The 24,346-nt window shown below is 34.4% G+C and overlaps 1 protein-coding gene across 2 annotated transcripts; it reads right to left on the reverse strand.

The window, feature by feature from the left end:
- Window positions 1-3,049: 3,049 nt before the first annotated feature.
- Window positions 3,050-22,626, reverse strand: LOC144959740 (uncharacterized). Of its 2 annotated transcripts, XM_078892458.1 has the most exons (16): window positions 22,327-22,626; window positions 20,453-20,891; window positions 19,502-20,115; window positions 18,094-18,211; window positions 17,222-17,401; window positions 16,439-16,509; window positions 15,377-15,581; window positions 14,766-14,939; window positions 13,609-14,204; window positions 13,004-13,091; window positions 12,151-12,330; window positions 11,502-11,669; window positions 10,526-10,693; window positions 7,834-8,499; window positions 6,676-6,903; window positions 3,050-6,157 (listed from the first exon to the last, which is right to left on the reverse strand). In XM_078892458.1, exons 2-15 carry the CDS (start codon window positions 20,847-20,849, stop codon window positions 6,716-6,718), a joined length of 3,813 nt encoding a protein of 1,270 aa, XP_078748584.1. In that variant the 5' UTR covers window positions 20,850-20,891; window positions 22,327-22,626; the 3' UTR covers window positions 3,050-6,157; window positions 6,676-6,715. The 2 variants fall into 2 exon arrangements, with proteins under 2 accessions (XP_078748584.1, XP_078748575.1); XM_078892449.1 differs by having other exon boundaries at window positions 3,050-6,903.
- Window positions 22,627-24,346: the final 1,720 nt, after the last annotated feature.

Here is a 24,346-nt window from a genome sequence, read left to right on the forward strand (position 1 = left end):
TGATTCACTTCATTCGTCTCAGTCTTATCGTGCGCTTGGTTCTAATTTCGACTCTTGGTGCCTTTAACTTACTCATGCCATGCTGTGATAGTATCAATTAGTGAGACAAGTGTTATTTTGTGTACGACCATCATTGTGATTACTATGTGCCAAGTGATTTGATATTGAAACTTTTTCAATTTATTTAATTTTAAAAAATCGACAGTGGGCAGTTAAGTTTTTGGTTTTTTTTTGGCTGAGGGTGTGTTTACCTACCACTCACCACAGTCCACAGCCTGACGCTGCACATGTTTCTAGTTCTAGTTCTAGTGTGTTTACTTATTAAAACATGGGAAAGTGTTATTTTAATCCAGAGTGGCTAATGGACCCAAAATTTTCTGGTTGGTTGAAACAAAACGCAGATAAAAACAAGTTTTTTTGTTTATATTGTGGACAGAATTACATGATTGGACAGTCAGGTGTTAAGGCTTTGAATAGTCATATGTTAACCCAGAAACACATGAGAGCTGAAGCTAGTAGATCATCTATTTTTAGTTTTGCCAAGGCTAAGGCATGTGCAGTGGCTGATTCGAATTCTGTACAAAAATTGGACTTCTCTTCATCAAAGCCAAATTTAACACAATCATCATTGAAATATAAAGTGTCAGATGATGATACCTTGATGGCAGAGGTGAGGTGGGCTTTACATATTGTAGCAAGTCATTCAAGTGCTCGCAGCTCTGATAGCATCTCCGATTTATTCATGGCTATGTTCCCTGACTCGCAGATAGCTAAAACATTTACTTGTGCTAGGACAAAATTAGGCTACTTATCGACATTTGGCATTGCACCAGCTATTAAAGCTTCAATCTTCCATTCTTTTCACGGAACTCAACATATGGTCCTTATGTTTGATGAAAGTCTTAACTTTGACCTTCAAAAGAAGCAATTGGATGTTCACATTCGTTTCATTAGTGATGGTCTTGTCAAGACTAAATATGTTGAATCTTTCTTTATGGGCCACGCTAAAGCTGTGGATGTACTGGATAAACTCAAAGACATTGCTGGTCAGGTGGGTGCCTTTAAACTGATGCAATTATCTATGGATGGTCCTAACGTGAATCTTAAAGTCTTGAAGGAATTTTCGGAAGTAGTTCAGGCCGAATCTGGCCATGTTTTACTAAATATTGGGACATGTGGACTGCACACCATTCATAATGCCTTTAAAAGTGGTACTGAGTCGTCTGGATGGGGTATTGCTGTCTTCGCTATATTACTTGTTTAAGGAGTCTCCTGCAAGAAGGGAGGATTACATCAAAGTGACGGGTAATGCCAACCTTCCTATCAAGTTCTGTGGCCATCGTTGGCTTGAGAATCTGCCTGCTGCAGAGAGGGCCATTGAAATCTGGCCAGCCATCTTGAAATATTTTGATGCTGTGAGGAAGGGAAAGGTGAATGAGCCAACCTGTAAAAGCTTCCGCAACCTCATTGGGAGAGAAAATGACAATTTGTTACTGGCAAAGTTACACTGTTTTGTTTTCATTGCTAGGATGATACGACCTTTCCTCATACTGTTTCAATCAAACAAACCTCTTGCTCCTTTTTTGTGCCCTGAACTGCTTTCCTTGGTAAAGAGGATGTTTGGTCTCATTCTGAAGAAGGATTATGTGGACAACATTGAGACCTACTCTGACTTGCCAAAGGATGTCCTGGAATCAAAGATGGATCTTGGATACAAGGCAGGAAAGATTCTAGAGAAGGACAAATCTTTATCACCTCTCCAAATCAAAACATTGAAGCAAGGTTTTCTCCAGTTCATTTTGTCAACTACGTCTAAGATAACACAGAAGAGTCCTTTGAAATACAAATTTGCCTCTGACATTTCCTGTTTTTGTCCAGAGGTCATGAAAAAAGATCCAGTTTTGGCCAAGGGGATGTTTAAAGACGTGGCGAAACATCTTGAAAGCTGTAATTGGATAAGCGCTGATACAGTTGATGAAGCAGGATTCCAATATGACACATTCTTATCCAACTTAAATGAATATCAGTTTTCCAAAGAGGACAGGCTTGACCAGTTTTTTTTTGACAATGGTGGTCTAGACAAGATGCCAGAGCTGATGGCTATAGTTCGTATGATTCTCATTCTCAGCCATGGTAATGCGGAAGTGGAAAGGGGGTTTTCTGTGAATAAAGAGATATCAGTTGAGAACATGGTTGAAGAAAGTCTGATCGCCAGGAGACTGATTTGTCAGTATGTTCGAGATAATGGTGGATGTGCTTCGAAGGTCCCTGTCAGCAAGGATTTGTTGAAATCAGCAAGCAGAGCATATCAGAGGTACTCCGAAGCGAATGAAAAGAAAAAGAAGGATTCGGAAATAGAGCTGGAGAAGTCAAAATTGAAGAGGAAGAATGAGGAAGTTGAGGGATTGAAATCAAAGGAAAGGAAGGTGGAGTTGGATATTGATTTGCTTCTGAAATCTGCTGATGAATTAACAGAGGAGGCTGAACTCTCTAATGCTAAGAAAGCTCACGAGCTCATCGTCAAAAGCAATGCCATGAGGAGTGTTAAGGATAAGAAACAAGAGCTTCTCTCTTTAGCATCAAAAATCGATGAGAAGGAGGAGGAGTTGGCTTCTGGAGTATAAAGCTGCAAGAGAGATGCAGTGCTGTGTAAATAATGTAAATAGTTTTTATCAGATTTTGACTTTGTTAATTTAATGTATACTTTATATAATTCTTGGATTTATTATAACACTTGGCACTTTTATTATAAAGCATTGGCATTGAGTATCTGACAACTAGCAGTTCTTGTTGCACAGTATGAGGCACGATAGGTGAGATTTTTTTTTCAAAATTTTGTTACGAAATGGTGGTAGGATTTTTTACAACTTGGTAGGATTTTTTGTTGTGTGATTTGCCTGGACAACCTGAATTCTAAAAAGCGTCACTTAGCCTTGGTAATATATCCATCGTTAACATAAACGGCCCATGAGCTATGCGTAGCGCTGTGGAATATTCCTAATTACTTCACGGTCATTCGACTACGATTCATGAATTCTTTCTTTCTTCATTTCTTTCTTTCCTTTTATAAAATATTTGAATTTGATAAATTGACTGATTTCAGTTAATTGACTGAGAATTTACAGATCTATAAACTTGCTTGTGATTGAGAAGTTGCTGCGAATGATGAAGTATTTGTAAGAAAATATGACAAAAATAGCAAAGATAAATGGTCTACAGGTATTGTTACACAACAAACGGGCCGTTTCCTATCATGTCCTAACGGAAGGGATGGTTGTCCGCAGACACAAGAACCAATTGCGTGAAACTTCGGTTAACGTTGTTTCAAACCCGTCTTCTACTGATAATAATCAAACATTATTGACCCCTCCTACCCCACTGCGACCTAATGGTCACAATCTTGATGTTGGAGGAGAAATAGAGATAGAAGATAATAATGATTTTTGTATTTCACCTGAAGTACCAACACAGGTGCCAGCAAACGCTACTGTTTGTAATTCCCCTTTTAAGCCAAGAGGAAGTTTGAGACTAAGAAAAATACCTGAGAAACTTGATTTATAATGCATTCAATTATTTGCCTAATTTCGAGTTTGTTGAACTTGATGTTGTTTTACTTATCTTTAATTTCATTTCATATGATAAACTTCATTTTACATTGTTACAACATTAACCTAATTTGATATTAATATCTGAGTGATTCTAAGATTCAGTCCTAAGAAGCAAGAGTTTATTTAAACTCCTATTTGATCAGCATTCCATTTCTTTTCCATTCATTAAACTGTTCTTGTTAAACTTTAATGAAATTATCTATTATTAACTAGGGTGCGAGGAATGTAATGTATGCAAATCTAGTATCATCATTATTGCTAGTTTAGTATCATTAGTCGTTTGAAATGTTATTCGTCAAATGAACATATCTAATTATTATGTAATCTTTGTTTTTGTACTGCTGAGACCAGCAGCTGATTTGTACTTTCATTTTTGTCATTATCATAATAAACAAGATGTCTGTAAGCTAGCATATGATGACTTATTCCTTTGTGTTACCCATCCATTACATGGTTGATTTGCATTGATTTTTGGGCGGGATTCTACCTGAGATGTTCCTCATTCTGACAAACAACAATGTGGAGCTCCATTACCAGAAGATCATGGCAGTTATAAAACATTGGATGGATTAGCATCACAAGCAAAAAAGTCACTGAAGTTAATTGATTCAATGTCAAATTTCAAAGGAAGAGTTCTCGGAAAAGACACTGCTGCCGTTGATATGATCTATGGCTTTTCAAAAATGCGATACAAAAATGGCACCGGAGACCCAAAAGGCTTTAAACACTTCAGGAAAACACACAGCATTTCACCCACCATGATTAGGTATGTTGGCAACAGAATGCACGTCTTATTCCATCTTGCAGGGACTATCTACTTTCTATGAGACAAACTTGTTTCATATTTGGAGACGTCATGCAACTGTAATACCGGTTTCAGAACAGCTCTTTTGAAAGACTTGTCGACCCCACATATTATAGTACAGCTGAAAGCTCTAGGCTTGATTGGAAAGCTTTTAACTGGGCCTTGGATGGCAGTTCCCTACTCAAACAAAGATCACATGTCCAGTTTGGAGGCTGTCCCAATTCTTAAAGATTGTTTTGAGGCTGTGAAGAAACTTCCTGCAAACCCCACATCAGTTCTGCAGTCAACAAAGGATTGCTTTGGACACCCATTAGACACAAATGAACAAGTGCTGTCAAGCCTGCAGAATGCTGTTGACGATGAGCAGCGTGATCATTTCAATGTGACAATAAATCTGATGCTTCAAGGCTGTGTCCAAGTTTTGGAAAGACAACTTGCTGATTATCTGACAGATGTATTGTAATACCCCACTAAGGAGATGTTGGAAGCAACACAGTCAGCTCCAGTTCATAGCATTGCAAGTGAACAAGTTCTTGGATTAACTGACAGCCAATGGAGACGTGCACCGAATGCAACAATCCGGTTTATAGATGGAAAGGTAAAAGGAAAGAACCAGGTTCTGGCCTGGCTGAAAAAAAGACTGCAGAAGAGCAAGACATATGAAAAATGAGAGGCCCAAAGAGATGAGATGTACCGCAAGAGGCTGAAAGAAAAAGCCCAAAGAAAAGACAGGCTGCTGAGAGGACGAGTGGGAAAAAAGATAAGAGACGCTCTTCTCAGAATACCAATGGATTTTGAAGCCCAACTTCTGGCATTAGTTCCTCATGTTGAACAATCAATCTGTCGAACTGTTACCCAATACCTGAAGAACCCGAAGGACTTGGTGGGACAGTACATCAATCACATCTGGGATGTTGAAGGGGAAGGTGATGTCTACTGTGGCAAATTGATTGATTACAAGCAACCCAAGAAAAAGCCTGCAAAGCTGACAGTAGCTTATTGGTTGCCCCAACACGAGTAGGATGAGGCTGCAGATACCAACATGAAATTTCAAGACATGTTAACAGACTACCTACTTAGTGACCTGTCAATGGACTTTTAAACAATAAATGAGGTACGTCAAGTTTTTAATCTTTATATTCATAATTCTCTCATGGAGACGAAGATTTTTATATGCAACAAGGTATATTTATTTACATTTTCTAAAAACAATGTCTCGTAGTGACCTTCAAACTTGACCTCATTAACCAAGGTCATAGCATAGAAGTAAAAAAATTGAAAGTAGTTTTATTAGCTGCACATATTTCTCAATAGGTATTGAAAATTTCAGGTAGATATCTTCACTAATAACCAAGATATTTCGTTTTTAATCATAATTAAATGAAAGAAATACCCAGAAGAGATCACTGTTTTTTTGTTTTTTCGCTAATTATCTTATATAAAACAAAAGACACATAATTGGGACCTTTAAATTTGAATATCTCCGCAATGAACGATGGGATTTGTATAAATAAGGTTTCATTTTGTTTGTTTTTTTCAAGCTCTTTCCAGTGATAAAGAAAACAAAGAGCTATTTTAGTTTTGAAAAAAATGTCCAAGCTCCTACATAATGTTACTCTGCCGGAATTAATCAATGGCTTATTTGATCTTCAAGTTTGCAAAGGGATTGCTGATGAGCAGAAAGTTTCAGCAATGGTTCTGAAGACTCCAAGTGTGGCTCTGGGTGTTAGTGCTGCAACTCGAGCTGCAATGAAGCAAATTTCAAGACTTTTAACAAATGTAGCAGTAAAGCTTAGACATAATTAGAGAAGAGTGAAAACTCAATATTTAGTTGGGTTGGTGAATTGGACACCATTGTTATTAAAAGAGTAGAGATCAGAATTACACAGACTCAAATGATTTGATGCCTTGCACTTGTCTCTCTTTGTTCAAATTTCCCTTCCCTGCTCTAAAATCTTCTTTGCTCAAAGGGAGCAGGGACATATTATTCCATGGAGTCAACACCGTTTTTTTGTACTATTGTGCTCCAAGACTTTTTCTTATACCCTAGACATCTGTCCTAGGTCCTGTCATTTTTATTATGTATAAGTAACCCCTTTCAGAAAGTTTTAAATAACAATATGTAATTTAATTTTTTTTGCTGATGACACTCAGTTTTACAAGAATAGTGCTCCGGAAAATAATGCATTGTATTAATTTTGACATTTTTCATTTTACAAAGCTCTCTGCATTATAAATCACAATTTCTATTTCACTTCAAACCTTATTCCAAGCAGTGATTTTATCTAAGACTTTTTTTTTGTCATTGTGGGTAGACAGATTTCTCATAAACAATCTGGTAGTTGCTATCCAAATCATGCATGATGAGAGCATCTGCTGACCCATCATCTAGTCTCATCGTCTGGGAAGGCTCCGTGTTGGTGCTGTTTACTACATATGAAACTTCTCTGTGAATCTGGTCCTGCATTATCACCATGTTACCAATTGTATCTGGTCAGAAAAACAGAATTTTAAAAAACACACCTCGTGTTATAAAAATCTGACCTTTATGCCCCTTGAGGCTAGAGATTATTCTGTATTTTGTGGGTAAAATTTAAAATTTCTGCTCCCTACCTTTAAATAGGATACGTCTATCTCAGGGCACTCTGTAGGTCAAATTGACCCAGAATGTGTACATATTCTGTGTCTCTTGAAAAACTTAATACACCTCCTTCAACCACACGACAAACCAGATATTAATTTTAAGATTTTATCGACCAAAATTACCTTATGATTTTATTTTTTTAAAGAAGCATTTATAGTTCATTCGTTTGTTCACTCACAGATCTTTTTGACCTAATGACTCCCAAAGAGGAACCATTCCTAATCATCACCCATGGGTCTTTTTTGACCCAACAACTTGCATAGAAGAGATTCTGCAACATTTCTTCGTTTTTGTTTTTTTCTCCATTTTTTTTTTGTTTGTTTGTTTTTTATGTTGGACAGTTTATGTGGATGGTTTTGTGTCTGTGTATATGTGTGTGTGTGTGTGTGTGTGTGAATGTGTGAGTGTGTGTGCATGCGTGTGTGTCTAAATAGGGAGTCTTATTGAGCCTGTAATGACCTAAGTATTTTTATTTCTTCCATCCAATCATATATGTGTAGATATTGCATACTTTTAACGTCCTTAAATTTGTTGAAAGGAGCAATAAAAATTTACTATTTCTAATACTATTATCACTATTACCATTCACTGGTAATAAAAGATATAATGCATTAATAAAGTACTTATCCCTATTGACCATTTAATTCATAGATTCATGTATTTGATTTGTCTTGACAATTTGTAGGCTTCAAGTAATTGAATTTGGATTTATTTGTTTAATTTTTGTTCAGTCTAATTGAGAGGGGAAAAAATAAAATTACACGGCAGACACTTACATGGTATTTGAGCATCGGTCTGATGTGATTGATGTTGGAGAGGTACCTGCAGTTGTGCCCGAGGGTGCAGCTGCTGAGGATGGTGAAACTGAATGGGTTGCTGTAGAGCTTGAATAAGGGATAAAGAAGACTGTTGTTGAGTTAAGTTTTGTCCTTGATGCGTTATGATGGATGTCTGTTGATGAGATTGTTCAGGGGTTTTTATGGGTGGTTGGAGAGGGGACTGAGTCTGTTGGAATTGAATGGGTGGTGGTTGTATTTGTAACAGCTGGGAAGATTCTTCTTCTTGTTGTTGCTGCTGATTATGTTGTAATAGAAATGACAGAGGTTGGAGCGCTTGTGCATGTTGAATTTCATTCTGTTGAGGTTGAGATTTATGTTCTTGTGATAGTGGTAGCTGTAACTTTGGAAGCTGCTGGTGAAATTCGTGATGGTTACTTTGCCTAATCTTTTTAGATCCTACATCCGAAGCAGATGTAGAGGCAATGGTAGGAGTTTCAGACACACTTCTACACTTATGTTTCTTGACCCCCCATCTGTAGACTTTTCCACATTGACTACATAGTTGGCCAGCTCTACTATGAACGTTCTTGTGAGATTTCAAACCACTGAGATCTTTAAATCGCTTGTCACAACCCTCCTCTTTGCATGCATATGGAGTTTCACCTGTGAACAATACATACAGTAGAATTACTTTAAACCGAAATTCTGGGGACCTTCTAAACCATTTCGGTTTAAAAACATTTTGGTTTAAAGCAAGTACTCGTTTTGCGATGTTTTTCAAGGGTGGTACTGTTCAATTGCTTATTCAATCGTATCATGGGTTGTTTCCCCTTAAAAAAAAGTTGTCTTAGTAACCATTTATTTATTTATTTATTCATTTTTTGCTTTGTTTTTTGATTTTCTTATTTTGTTTTTCTTTTCCTTATTATTATTTTGTTTTTATGTGTTTTAAAAGTATTTTTGGGGGGTTTGTTTTTCTAATCAAAGTGTTGAAAGAAGTGAGTTCGGGATGCCGCATTTTTTATATATCTCCACCTTGCTCAACTTTTTTTTCATGGACTTGATTTTTTTTTAAAACTTCAATGTGTAAGCACAGTGCTTTCTTTTAAACATCTTTTTGTAAAATGTAAAGCTAAAATACGATCGAAGGTCTTGTGTGATAATTGACAATGAATGATGCGCAGCGACTCAGAGGTGAAGTGAAATGAAAAGGCGTGTCAATGCTAAGCTGTTTACTACACACCCCTCTTTTGTTGAATTGCCATTAGGTTCAAAAGCCTAACTACATACACCCCCCCCCCCCACACACACACACACACACAATTAAAACAAAGTGGAAATGAAATGGCATGTCAATGGTAAGTTGTCTATTCCCACCCCAGTTAGTGTCGTGTTGAAAATCCAAAGCATCAACACACGAGCGAGACAATCTCGCCTGCGTGATTCTACACCCCCACCTACCCCTCATTCCTCCATTTTTGCCTGCCAGTCACCCGTTGTCTTCCTTTTCCAGTCTGTGCGATTGTGGTGATGGCCAAGCCCAAGTGCAGTGATTGAAGCCCCCACCCCACCCCTTACCCTCATCTTATACTTAGGCTCTTTGCCGAATTTTTGAAGAAAAATAGAAAGTGAAAAAGGGGAGGTGCTCTCAAGTTGTTTCGGTTTAAAGAAAGTTCTGCTTAGAAGTATTTCGGTTCATAGTGAGAATTAGTACAAAGATAATGAAGAAAATCGTACAATTTATTAAATTCTTTGCGGTTTAAGGTATTTTTCGGTTTCGCTTCTTTCGCTTTAAAGTAATTTTACTGTATGTTTCCTTTTTAAAAATATAAACAAAACAAAAAACATGGTGGTAGTGGAATATTGAGAAGTATCAATTGAATTCCTGTCCCCAAAAATTAATTATTTCAATGTCTCGTAAAACCCACTAACAAGCCAACAGAGACTTTAAAGATATATTATTAACAAATTACATGTTATTCCCTTGGTCTGTTAACTAATATGTTTGAGTCATTAAGCTAAACAATGAATTTTTTGAGATTTTACCAACAAATTTATTGTTAAGGCATTCTGGGTTACATATATCATACCTTATTTGGATAAAAAAGATAAGATATATGAAATTGGAGATAATATAAATCAGACATTTGGAAAACTATTCTGTTAATTCTGTTGATTTTAATAACTTATTAATATTTTATTAATATATATTAATGTGTCTCAAAATCGATGGTTATAACGGGCATATATGGTGGGTCTTAATTAAACCGGGCAGTGGGGAACAGGTGAATTCGAGGCACAGAAATAGCAAATTTTATGTAATGATAGCATATCCAACTATTACTACTGCCTTGCATAGAAGAAATGGTTGTGTGACTCAAGTTTGTGGGCCAATATGTGTGAATGTATGTGTGTGTCTGATTTTTTCCCCATATCTGACCTTTTTTGTTTCCTTCTAACATTAACAGAACTTCCAAATACAGTACTACAATATACAACTCTAGTGCTAAACAAAAATGAAAAAGGCCAATTCTTAAAAATTGACATTAGTATTATCTTAAACTTGAAACCATATATTTTCTATAAACAATTTTATTCAAGACAATTGTCAACTCATATCTAATGCTGCAATATATTCCATTGTTGAATTCTTTACGATATCTCTATCATATTTGAATGTGTATCATACCTGTATGCAGTCTCATGTGTATCTTGATGCTGGCAAGACTGGAGAAGCAGGAGCCACAAACATTGCAAACATATGGCTTTTCCCCTGTGTGCCGACGAATGTGTGTGGTTAAAACTGCTTTATCGGCAAATCTCTTGAGGCAGATCTTACATTCAAAGGGTTTTTCTCCTGTGAACAGGAAAAAAATTATTTTATTTCTTAAAAATGCAAAGTAGAGTGATATTGTAAAGAAATGCATAATACATATACAGGAAATTATAAATATAAAAGCAAGACCCTAATCCAAGCCATGCATGATAAGCTCATTCCAAACAATTTGGTTTTCAGAGCGATGTGTTAAAGAAAGCCAGACTGGTATCCTAGGGCAACACACAATCAATATTTTGTATTTTCTCAATCTGTTTTACTCTTTCTTGATGAACTTTGCTAATAATTGCTTAACTGATGAGGAAATTAATACTGACATAATTTAGATTATACAGATGCAATCAGACCTGCTACAGGCAACAAACAAAATTTTTTTTTTTTTAATCCCAATTTCATGGGGAAAAAATATATCAAAACAAAATGCATCATTTCTTCCCCAATTTCTATTTATTGTCATGTTAAAATGTGTTGAAATTGATATTGTCTTATTCATTTTGGTCGCATATCCATTTTTTTTTCTTAATTAAATTTTTTTTTAATTTTCAAACATTTTTTAATTAACATTTTGGTGAACAAATCCATATCTGGGGAAGGGAGAGGGGGATCTGTCGACCGATTAAATCTATATAAATATAAGTAACATGGCTGTGTTATGCTTCATATAAAACTAGCTAATCCTTTTAAGTCATATGATTGTGAACTCAATGAAGCAATTCATTTTGAATCAAATTAAATGAAAACTGCATCTAGGGAAACTTGTTTTTAAACTGAATATTCAATAAATTTATGTAACTGTCGATACTTTCTGTGAATGAGAAATATAAATCACCAGTATGAGTTCGCATATGCCTCAGCAAATTGGAAGAAACAGCAAATGCCATTCCACAAATGCTGCATTTGTATGGCTTTTCCCCTGAGTGTCTGAATAGATGTACCCTTGCACTTTTTAAGGAGATCAGCATTCTGCCACAGTTTTCAACAGGACATTTGTAGTTACCTGGAAGCAAAGGGTTGTATTAATTTAAAGTCTAAATTCAGACTTTCATCAAAAAGTGAAACTGGTTATTAGCAGTTTAATCTGAAAATTATGTCAAAGTCCAATATTCCATTTTAGGTAAATTAGATTGTTTTCCCTTCTCTCTTCTTTTATCCTTATAAAAGAAATCGATTAATGAGTCTGGTCTAAAAAATCTTAGAAAGAACTTTCTTAAACAACAGTATGTCTTCCTTTTAAAATTGGTGAGACTGGTCGTCTGACACCTTTTTCAGCTCAAATCTGTTTCAATATATATATATAGCAGAAATGTTTTTAAATTGAAAATTGAAAAGAGAAATGAAAACTACTGATAGATAGGAGAACTATTGGCATACAAAAATCTAAAATAAAACTTTTCAATAATTGAAAACTGATGGGTTTATCACTGATTTAACACCACTTTACATCTTGACAAAAAATTTCAAAAAGCGGAGATACTGACCATAATGCTCAATGGAATGTTTAAATAATTGAAATTGAGTCCCAAATTTCTGATCACATCCCTGAAAATAACAATTATGTGGTTTTTTCTTGTTGTGGTTCAAAATGTGTTTGTTGTAGTTTTTCTCAGTCAAAAATGTACCACGGCATCCTTGGATGTTACACTTGTATGGCGGATTATCTGTGGAAGAAAAAAAAAACTATTGGTACAAAATCATTAATTTTAAAAAAAATTATGAAATAAAAATAACTGACAATTAAGGGGTTCTATCAGTGGAATTTTTGTGATTTTAGCAAAATTCCACATTTTTCAAAACCAGGCTTCAAGCATACATAAGCCATTTTTATTTTATGTTTATGGTTACCAGAAGACATAATCTAACGCATAAATATGAAAAAAAAATCATTTTAGTGCACCCTTCTTAAAAAACAAAAATTGGCTAATAATGGCATAATTTATAGTGTTTGGACCCTCGCTATGGTATTATTAATTCTATTAAGTCTAGCTTTGCCATATAACTTGAGCTTTTATATAGCGCAATATCCACTAAATATGCTCAAATCGCTTTACAAAGGGTTCCTGACCAACAGCAACACATAACAAAGAATGAGACACGAGGCCTGTTGAAATTGATTAGAACACTTTAAATGGCATTTTCTCGAAAGTTGCATTTATGCACTTTTTAAAAAAATTTTCAGTTCTAAAATCTGAGCAGTTAAAATAGGCACATAATTCATTTTTTTTGGCACAGATGCTCTTTATTGTTATTTTTTAATTTAAATTTTATGAAAAATTACGTTTTTGTGTAAAAAGTGGGCAATTTTAATACATCATGTAATCAATCAACACCTACCTATATGAATATTAACGTGTTGCTTCAAGTCTTCACCATTAGGGAAATTGACTCCACATTTCTCAGCTTTGCAGATGTAGATGCCACACTAGACATAGAATGAAAATAAAAATGTGAGCTATCAACTTCTTAATCAAAACAGGCATTGTGAATTATTATGCAGAAGGGTTTAAATTTAGAAATTTTTTTTTCAAATTTAATTAGGACATGAATTTGTTGAATTTGTTCAGCTTTCTGCAGTGAGAAAAGTCAGTTTTCTTGCTGCTCTTAAATTTCATACTAGTCTATGGCAAACTAAAATAAAAGAGTGGGTAAAGCAATGTAGAAAGACGATAAAATTACATGTTAAAAGTCCAAAGGAATTGTGGTAAGTGAGACCAAAAAAAATAAATAAAGAATATTGAAATCAAAATATCATTAGAGACATTATATTTAATTCCATAAAAGTGAACAATTTACATGCATCCATTATTTGCTCAAAAGAGATAATCTTTCTTAACATAATCTGAAAAATGATTTAAGTAAAATTCCAGGGTACATACCGAAAATGCACTCATAAATGATGAGTTACATAAGTGCTATATCAACTAAAGTTAATTATATACCTTTTGCTCATTTAAGACAGATTCTTCACCATGCATGACCTGCCTATGAATTTCAAGCTGTTGAATATGTCTGAAAGGTGCTCCACAATTGAAACACATTTTTTCAGGGGGGACAGATATATGCGTCCTAGCTATGTGTTGTCTTAATGCAGTCATTGTTTCATAAATGCGCTGACATTCCTCAAATGTACATGAGAAACGCTTCCCTCCATATGCTTTTCTGAACCGAACAGAAAAAGAATTATGAGCTGATATCTTGTGATAGCGAAGATTCCGTTGAGTCAGAAACTGACCTCCACAGCCTTCAACAGGACACACCAGAAGATCTGTTCGAGTTTTTGGCTCTAATTTAACATCTGCAAGTCCATGGACCAGCAATAAGTGTTTTTCAATGTTTGATTTTGATGCATATTCCTTAGTACATTCCTGAACAGGGCATGGAAAGACAAGGAAGACTCTCTTTGTTCCCTTCAATACTTTCTGTTTTTTGCCAATATGTTTAGCATTGTGAAACTTTGTAATGTGGGCATTCAACTCAAATCTGAAATGAAATGCCTTCTCACATCCTTCTACTTGACAAACAAAGTCTCTCTCATCTGAAAAGAAATAGAATAGAATAATAGTCTCATCAGAAGTCAATTATCCAAAAAATTTCTCATTCTGTTCAACATATATTTCATAGAGTGATAATTCAATTTATGCCAGACATTAGTCAGTCGGGCAAGAAGAGAACAGTATTGAAGCAGTCAAGAAAAGGCTTAAATATCACCTTTTCAACAAATACTGAATATTGTAAATATTTGTAAACAATAAGTTTTCAATATACAGATATTTGCATTTTATACCAAGGTTGAATTTTTAAGGCTTGTACTGAGTGAGTTGGTGAAAATGAGTGCAATAGGCCTGTCATGTAAACAAAGATCTAAATAAATATAATTTATAATATGATCATCATTTGGAAAACTAGTGTTTAAAAACTTGTATCAAATAAAAACATATAATGGTGTATGTAATATAAAAATCAAACACATATAATAAAATACTACATCCTTCATCCTAATAAAGCACAAAAGAAGACCAAAAATGCTGTGTAGCAATATCAATTATAAGTTAACATTTCTATTTTTTTTTAAATACCAAACAACAATAAAGCATACCTGTGTGTACTTTCTTCCTGTGAACAATCATTGCAACTTTATATGTAAATGTCTTTCCACAAAGGTCACAAATGAAAGTTTTTCCCTTGTGAGATCGAGAATGAGTCTCTAATTGTCCCCGACAACTGTATGCTGCATCACATCCCTCCCATGAACACTTGAATGGTCGTTCCCCTGTTGTAAATAAAGAAACATATAAGGCCTTATATTGTTAGAGAAAAAAAAAAGAATAGTAGAAATTGCCAATAAAAATAAAATGCATAAATAATAAACAGAACTAACTTTTCCGGGGGGGGGGGGGGGGGGGGGGGGAGGGGGGCAGTTAAGCAACTTGGTAATTTTTTATTTGTTTCAAAATTTTATTAACCATGCCATATATGGAATTTCCTAGTAAAAACATTATGTTTAGTTATGAGTAGAGCAAATCAAATTAAGGCAGTACTTTGACCTTTTTTTCTTAAAGATCAGCTGAAAAATTAGAATGTTTCCTGATTTGAATAGAAGTCTCAATTAGTTTCAAAGGAATCTTTTGTTTTGTTATGTTTTGTGGCTTCAAGCTACTAAAAACTGACCAAATTATACAGGAGATCTAGAAAAAACAAAATGCCTACCTTTGTGATTTCTGCGATGTACTGTGTACTGTCCAGGCAATCTGAAAGATTTTCCACAGCCAGGCTCATCACATTTGTATGGCTTTTCTCCAGTGTGATGGCGGAAGTGACATTTCAGCTCGTATGCACTTTTAAAGGCCTTTCCACAACCAGATTGTGAACATGGGAATGGAAGTTCCCCTCCATCATGGAAATTAAGATGTCTCTAAAATAATAGTAAAATATGATGTTAAACATATTCATGTTTTGCACTGTTGTTTGTTACCTTGAGAAGAGTAGTGTCAAAGAGGACAGTATTATATGTATTCTTTAAAAAAAAACCAGAAACTTTTGAGCTATCACTGTTTTACAGTCCAAACAACCATTATGAAAAAACAGAATTAAAATACAGACAAAAAATTTAGGGCTTTTTTCTTTGAAAAGCATATTTCAACTCATCCGAACTTTAAAGAGATAGTAGATGAGATAAAGATAATGGGATATAATCAGGGGATTAGTAGTATCACAACCGCAGAAAAGAAAGTAATGTAAAAAAGTAAAAGGGAGGAGAGAAGAGGAGGAAAGAAAATAAGTGTGGTAAAATTAAAGCCTGCCATAATAAAAAGTAAATGGAAACATAATGAAATCATCAATTAAAAGCACCTATCACACCAATGTGGCTCGAGACACATAAAATAATATAATAATGTGAATCATTTTCACATTCAGGCATGAACTGTAACGCAGGTTCAGCTGTTTTTTAATTTGTTCTTCTACCCCTTTGTCCATTCAGAAATAATAGGTGATAAATCTAGTAAAAAGTACTTTAGACTAGCATCCTACCATAAGAGTAGCAAATCATTGTTATTATTGTTACTGCCGTTTTAACCTTACTTAATCTTAACTCAGGTAGCATAAGTCTAAGACTTCTGCTCAAAGTTAATATAAATTGAACATCATCTTGCCTTGAACAATGATTTTGATTCTTCTTGATGTCAAATCAAATTTAAGTAAGTTTGCTATTATTTTTGCTTTAAATCACATTTTAAAATTCTAATTGTAGAGAATATAAATCAAATCTACCTTTAATGAAATTGCATACTTGTATGACCGATTGCAGCCTGGGCGAGGGCATTTAAAGTCTTTTGCATCAGCTGTAAAAACAATTGAAACCATAAATCATGGAAAAAGGGGAAGGGAGTGATTTTAAAACAATGGAAAGAGAGAGCAATATTATTTTGCTGGTCATCAAATCCAGATCATCGTCCAAGCTAATGTTCCTGGATCATTATATGAGAGATGACTGACATATGCAAGCATCATAAAGCTTATTCCAATTGTTTCCCCTGACAGGAGTGCTCTCTTTTGATTTCCAAGATCTGTATCAACAAATTGGTGGGAAACAAAATATATATTAGAGTCGGTTGGAGCTGACCACCGCAAAATAAATATCTTTATATAATTGATATAGTGAGGCTGTCAAAGTTTAAGCATACAAGCGCCAATTATCTTTTTTAGCTTATATTAAAGCTCAACACATCCTCTACCATTGTACCAACAGAAACTTACCACAATCCCATTATTTAGCAGGAATATTCATTTGATCTAAACATGCATAACAAGTTTTATTGCAGAAGCAGCACTGTTTTTTGTATTGTTTTTGCTTTTTTCAAAATCACTTCTCTCGCACATCCATGGTTAGAGTCGGATGTCCTCGATAATAAATATCTGCAAGGACTACCATTTCCTGATTTGTCCTTCTTCCCAGAATATTGTTGACAAGCTAAAAGAAAGTGAATATTTCCACTTTAAATAAAGGGATATTCCACAGAACCTTTATATTGCTTCAATAACCTGTTGATGTACCTTTATCTGTATGGGAAACCATGTGATATCTCAAGTTGGTGTTCTGAGAAAAAGATTTTCCACACGTGGGGCACACGAAAGGCTTCTCTCCAGCATGGCTCATCAAGTGCTCTTTCAGTTTTCCCTTCTGAGCAAATGTCTTTCCACAATCCTCATGAGGGCATTTGTGTGGCTTGTAATCTGGAAAAATATATGTTAAACCATGCTGCCTAATCATATTCAAACTAAATAAACTTTAACAGGAATCAATCTCACATTCTAGCTCAAATATTAGAAATCTGTCATTCTAAAGTCTCTATTATTTAAATATTATATTTAAAATAATTGATATTTAATATGTTATTTGACTGTGCTGCCTTACAAACTTCTCACGACTTTGAAAATCTGTTATTTCAAAACATCTCTGAAAAGACAGCAGAAAATAATACAAAAGCAAAGTATTATGATGACCTAGAGGTGCTTTATAAATCCTCTATCAAAGAATAAACAAATATTTTAAGAGCTTGTGCAGGGTAAGAAATACAGTGGATAAAAAATAACAAACATGCTATTTAAGATGTGATTTTAATCAAATAACGGCAACACAAAAACAAAAGGTCTCAAATAACTAAACAATCAGTTTATTAACTATTACATTTTTCAATGATTGTATTATAATCTTCCAAAAACTAATTCTAAAATGGCAGATGCCATAGCCGATCTTGTCCTTTTTTCAATGTAAATTCTTGGTCAATATAATTCTTTATTTATCCCCAAATGGTTTAGATTTGAGATGGATTTCACAGTTTTATCATTGCAGGAAATTTAATGTCTTGATCAGAAAATTTCATGAATGAATGTTTCAAAATTATTATGTCGTGTTCTTGACTCACCACAATGGAAATACTTGATATGGTTGTTAAGAGTATATTCAGATAGGAAAATCCATTCACAATATGGTTGTGTACACATATATATGTTGTTGTCTTTGACACGAGCAAGATGAATTGGCTGAAAATTAATTAGAGAAATCTGATCAAATATACATTGCATTACTTTTATTTTTTCAAATTGTTCATGGCCATCTCATTAAAATCAGATCACGAAAAAAAAAGGGCAATGTGCACATTTATTTATAGCATGTCCCTACAGTGTCATCATGCTCAATGCACTCCCCAATGTTTAATTTATTTCTCGTACAACCATTATCAAACCAAATTTCCATTTCATAAAGTATTAGTTACCCGACTGATAGGCAGATTTTTAGTGCTAAACCTTTCATCTTTCATTCCAAACAGTCAAATATTCATGTAGGTCTGAATAGAATGTATGTGAAAAGCCATTGATGTTAAACCTCTAGCCTGCATGCTGTGTCTTTGGGTAAGGCATTTCACATACATTCCATTATTTTTATATTGTTATTAGTGGAATAGTTTATCAGCTTTTTTTTTTTGGTCTAAATGTCAGTTAAAGCAAAGAACACAAAAATTTGGACTTAACACAAGCAATGCAAAGGTAAGGAACAGGAAAATTGTAATGGGAAAGAACCAACGACAAATGACCATGCCGACAGCATAAAGAATTATACTCCTGAAGGCAATAATTTACATACATATGCTAATAATGAAGAAAAAAATAATTACAGCTTGAAAACAATTCAGATTGTTGAAATAAGATAATGTGAGCTGCTGTTCAATTTTCAAAACTGTTCTACAAATAAGGACCTAATATCCTCTGAGCAAATTGTGCACTTGGTTGCCACATAAATAAATTCATATCATATACCTCTGATTAATAATAACGATAAATAGAACTTATTATAGCACTTTACCCCGTCTATAGATGCACTAAGCACTTTATATTGATATGTAGGCATTAATTGAAATAAACAAATACATAAACAAAGAAATTATTAATTGATTTCATTTTGAACAAATGTCTTTTTGTTGTGTTTTTAAAATTTGAAGGAATGAGAATGACCTAAGAAAATACTGGTAGGGAATTCAGCGAAGAACCAATGTGCAAAGATTTATAAAACCAAATTAGCAATTTCATGAATGATTTTCCTCTCCACTGGCAGCCAATGAAGCACTTGAAGAAGGCAAGTTACTGAGGAAAATTTAGATTGTTTTAAAACAAGCTTAGACGCATTATTTAATACACCTTGAAGGCTCTTCTCTTTTGCCATTTACCGTGTCAAAGTGCTTCAATCATAATAAATAATTATGTATTTATCCAAAGAGCTTTTCCAAAAAACAAAAAAAATTTTTTTTAAAAAGACAAAATGAAGAAACTACATACCACTCGTTTCTTGACAATAAGACTCTTTGCTTGCTCAGGGTCTAATGTTTCAATATTGTGGGGTAGAATCACAGTGTTTGTTCGTTGCTTCCATGATAATGGCCCTGGCTTTTTTGTACAATTAATCCTCTTTAACTTTTCACTCCTAATTTTCATCAATAATGAAATTTCAACACACCCAAATAGACGATTCATTTGCGTAGTATCAAATTTGTAAATGCTTTCTGGTAGGATAAATTGGTTTGTTTGTTGTTTCCATGACAAAGGGCCTGGCTTTCTTGAATGGACTTTTCTCTTCTCTCTACTTTTTATGTGAAATTTAAACTGATCTGGAATATTTAAAGAGAGCTGATCTGCCTCCACAACTCGAGCTGCAACGAGTAATCTCTCTAATCCAATAATGCTTCCTGAAGCATTCTTCTCTGAATTTGTAGAACTCGAACTATTCCCAGAATGTCTAAAAATACTTTCATCAAACTGTCTCTCAACTACATTCCTTTCATCATGCATCTGCTTGTCATTAGAATGTAAAACAATCATGGGATATTTTTTGTTGATACAAATTAATTTCAAAGTTTCTATTTCCTGCCTTCCAAGCTCAGTTCTTGTTGGGTCTGAAATGATATCAATATTTCCTTATGAAATTTCAACCTAATTATAAACAACTTATGCCACATGCTGAAAAAATGATCAATTTATTAAAAATAGGGAATAAACACCAAGATTATCTCCAGCTCTACAGGTCTTTTGACTCTGATCAACTCTTTTTTAACAATATAATTGAGATATAGTCTGATCAAAGAGGCACATAATAGGTGCTGTTATATATGCTTTATATATTATCATTGGCAATTCAATATCTTTATTATCTGTCACAGTCCTGTGCATTTCGTTATTCAATTATTTTATGAAAATTAATAAATTATGGTATAAATTTAAAAAACAACTTACTCTTTTTCTTTCGTATATCTATAGGATGGCTGTTAATAATACCCCCTTCTGTCTCCCTGTGATTGTCATGCTGGGATATTTTCAATGTTTCCAGACGTTTTTTAATAGACTGAGCCACACCCGCTTGTAACCTTGCTATACTATCATGTGTATTAAGAATAAGCATGAAGCATGGCCGACACACATGATTCTTATCATTTTGAGATTTAAAAGAATCACAAACATTTTGATAAAATCTTTTGGTCACCAGTTTTGTAAACTTGCTGATAAAGTCTTCTTCAAAACATTTCTTTCCTTCCAGTGGATATACGTCATTATGTTTTTTATTACCCTTGCATACAATACAGAAGAAGGATTGGGGTCCTTGATATTTTCTATTCCCTTCTTCCTGTGGCATTTCCACAGCTGATGTTTCATCAGTCCAATAAATGCAAACTATCTGAAGAAAGAAAAATAATAATAATAATAATAATAATAATAATAATAATAATAATAATAATAATAATAATAATAATAATAATAATAATAATAATAATACAGTTCACTCCGCTTAATCGCACATTGGTTAATCGCACACTCTGCTTATACGCTACACATTCCCGAAAACAGATTTTTTTCTCTATATAATCTCTCCGCTTAATCGCTACATCTTGATTTCATCTTGGTTTGAGAAAAATATCTTAAAAATACAATTTAAAAAGGTAATGAAAATGCATTTTACATTGAACCAGTTCGGCACGTTAATATCGTATCAGCGCCAGTAAAAAGGAAGAAAATGGATAGTAAAAAGTTCTAGAATTACAATTAAAGCACCCAAGAAAAGGTAAGACAAAGGGGAACTGGGAACAAATAGGGATCAGATGTAGATTCCAAGAGCATACCACCAATGTACTTAGTTTGAGATCACCTATAAGTTTCATCCGGACACAAGCACAAAATCCAACAGAGAGGAATACACTCAAATGCTTACATTATACACTAAAAATAACAAATATAATCATACATAACAGAGAGATGATTTACAAGGAAAAAAATATCATCTCCCAAAACAATAACTATGCATTTGACTGTTTCCCTCCCAGCCAAGACTCCAACCAGGGCCAGGACAAAATCAAGTAACCTCATTTCAAGACAAAGACAGAAAGCATGTTGGAAAACAGATATAAAGGGGATAGAAGACACAGTATGGACCTCCCTGCCCGCTATGGGAGGTCAGGATCCCCACCCAGTCAGCAGTATGACCCTAATGACATTTACAATGCAGACGAGACGAGGCTTTACTACAATCAACGCTTCACAATTACCATTCTTACAACCAATAACGTCACACTTTGTTGTCAATTAAACTTAAACTAGTTAAACATGGATAAAAAGAGGGGAGGCCTTCCGAAAGCTCCTACATCCCCAGTATTCTTGTTCTAGTAGGGGGTTTGGGAGGGGGAAAACTTTTTTTATAATGTTCTAGTAGAGTTAGGGGGTTTGGGAGGGGGAAGACTTGTTTTTTTGGTTTTTTTTCCACCTTCCAAACCCCCTACTATAACAGTTAACATTATAAAAAACATGAATACTGGGGATGTAGGAGCTTTCGGAAGGCCTCCCAAAAAGTGAAATTTTAAAAGAAAAAAGCTCCCCAAACACCCCCCCCCCCCCCCAAAAAAAAAAAAGAAATTTAAAAAAATAAACAGCCGTAGAGAAACAAATAACAATAACACATCTTAAACTTAAACATAACTTTTCTTTTGATTTTCAAAACTTTGGTAGAATCGTGTTGAAAAGCACGTTGTAGTTGTAATGACATAGCTAGATAGAGGTTTTACTGAACTCAACACAATTTGAAATTTTTACCAAACTCAAACCCCGTCACAGTAACTTACTGTCTACTGTACTGTTATCTCTATATTCTATTACTATTATGAATGATGATATGAATATGAATGGCCGTCGTAAACTGACTACAGTTGGTCCACGGGATTGATTCAGCAGTGTTGGTGTTGATGATGGACAGAAGAATTTTATTAAAATATTTTTGTTATCCTAATAATCTTTTCCTTTTTTTTTTTTTCATTCAATTCAATATCTGCTATCGGGTTTCTGTCATGTTTTATTTTTTATTTATTTATTTTTTTCTAATTTTTGACTTTTGTAGACTTTCATTCGTGAACCAAATATCATTTTTCGAGAAAGAAGAACTTCACCAAAGGTAGTTTATCTATGTAGCAGGACAGTGTAAAGGAGTCATCAAATGGACCCGACAGACTCAACGGCATAGAAATGCGGGCTGGTGGTGTGGGCAAGAATACACTACATTATCTTCTTCTTCTTCTTCTTCTTGTAACTCTGTCCCTCCAGGAAAATGCGGCCGCATCGGCATCCGATGCGGCCGCATCCTGTGGCCTTCCGCATCCGACTCCGCATCCGTCAGCAAAAAGCTTAAAATAAAAACAATAAAAAATTGCCTCTTTTTTTTTTTACAGAAAATGTTGGCCTTGTATTTTTTTTCCTCGTAAATCATCTCTCTGTTATGTATTATTATATTTGTTATTTTCAATGTATAATGTAAGCATTTGAGTGTATTCCTCTTTGTTGGATTTTGTGCTTGTGTCCGGATGAAACTTATAGATGATCTCAAACTAAGTACATTGGTGGTATGCTCTTGGAATCTACATCTGATCCCGATTTGTTCCTAGTTCCCCTGTCTTACTTTTTCTTGGGTGCTTTATTAATTGTAATTCTAAAACTTTTTACTATCCCATTTTCTTCCTTTTTACTGGCGCTGATATGACCTTAATGTGTTGCAAGCGCAGTAAAACCCTAAAAAGAAAAAAACAATAGTCTGGTATATATTTCTGCTTTTTAGTCGTTTTTAATGAAAATGTAGCTTTTAAACCTATCAGTATTCATATTTATTGTGAAAATTAGATTTTGGGGGTTACAAAAGCACGCAAGAACATGCACAAATGTCGGATTTTTGGCATAATTTATGGCATAATGTCGAATTTATGGCATAATTTTCCTTTTTTTGGCATAATATTGGCATAATTTTGCCCCAAATATGGCATAATTCCGCGGGGACAGGTAACTTCAATTTCGAAGATCCCTAGACCACAATATTTTTCTTTTTACTGAATATGTCTCAATGTCGATGGTATGAACGAGAACAAGTGGGGAACCACAAGCTTGGATGGCTTCCTCTTATTTGTTGAATGTCACCGAGAAGTAATTTCACTAGGTCGTTTTGCAAAATATCATCACTTTATCACGCTTTCTTCTCTGTTGTAGCCGTTCAAGATCTAAATCAGTTTTGTGTTGTTGTTGTTGTTTTGTTGTTTTGTTTTTTTTTTTTTTTGTTTTTTTTTTTTTTTTAATCTTTGTTGTTTTTATTAATAAATTTCACTGCTCTGTTTTGCATTCTATTTCTTGGATTTTCTTATCCTTTGTGTCGAGGGTCCCAAACAGAGTTCCAGTGTAGGTCTAACAAAGGTTTTGTAGAGCTTTAATTAGTGTCGAGCGGAAGTCTCGATGATACCTCAAGTCATCGGCCACCAACACTCAAAACTTCCCGAACTCGATGACCAAGGAAAAGTCGGGAATTCCCGAGAAGTAGCACTTCAACTGAGCTTTGGATGGCTTTTTTGTATTAAAACTTAAAATACATTAAATAAATTCACTTTGTATAATAATAAAACATTGATACCTATAACCATTTTGATCTATTTACGACGTTTGTGTTTTGTTAGCTGTTTAAAATATGATATAACGTCAATACCCAATACCAATGACTAGGTATTGAATGAAAGCACCGATGACTAGAGCGATGCTCGAGACTTTTTCGAGACGCAAAAAAGTCTCGAGCTTCGCTGGAATCATCGCCGACGAGAGAGGGGTGAACAATGC

Source organism: Berghia stephanieae, chromosome 1 (assembly GCF_034508935.2).
Source record: "Berghia stephanieae isolate SIO BIC M18660-M18661 chromosome 1, UCSD_Bste_1.3, whole genome shotgun sequence".
Lineage (NCBI taxonomy): Eukaryota > Metazoa > Mollusca > Gastropoda > Nudibranchia > Aeolidiidae > Berghia > Berghia stephanieae.

Bases quoted from the DNA above. Each gene is read 5' to 3' on its own strand.
- LOC144959740 (XM_078892458.1), bottom strand. From the start codon at position 20,849: ATGCCACAGGAAGAAGGGAATAGAAAATATCAAGGACCCCAATCCTTC. The intron at 12,331-13,003 runs GTAGGTGTTGAT...TTTCTTCCACAG, and splicing joins ACACGTTAATATTCATATAG to ATAATCCGCCATACAAGTGT. The intron at 11,670-12,150 runs GTCAGTATCTCC...CTTTGCTTCCAG, and splicing joins ACATTCCATTGAGCATTATG to GTAACTACAAATGTCCTGTT.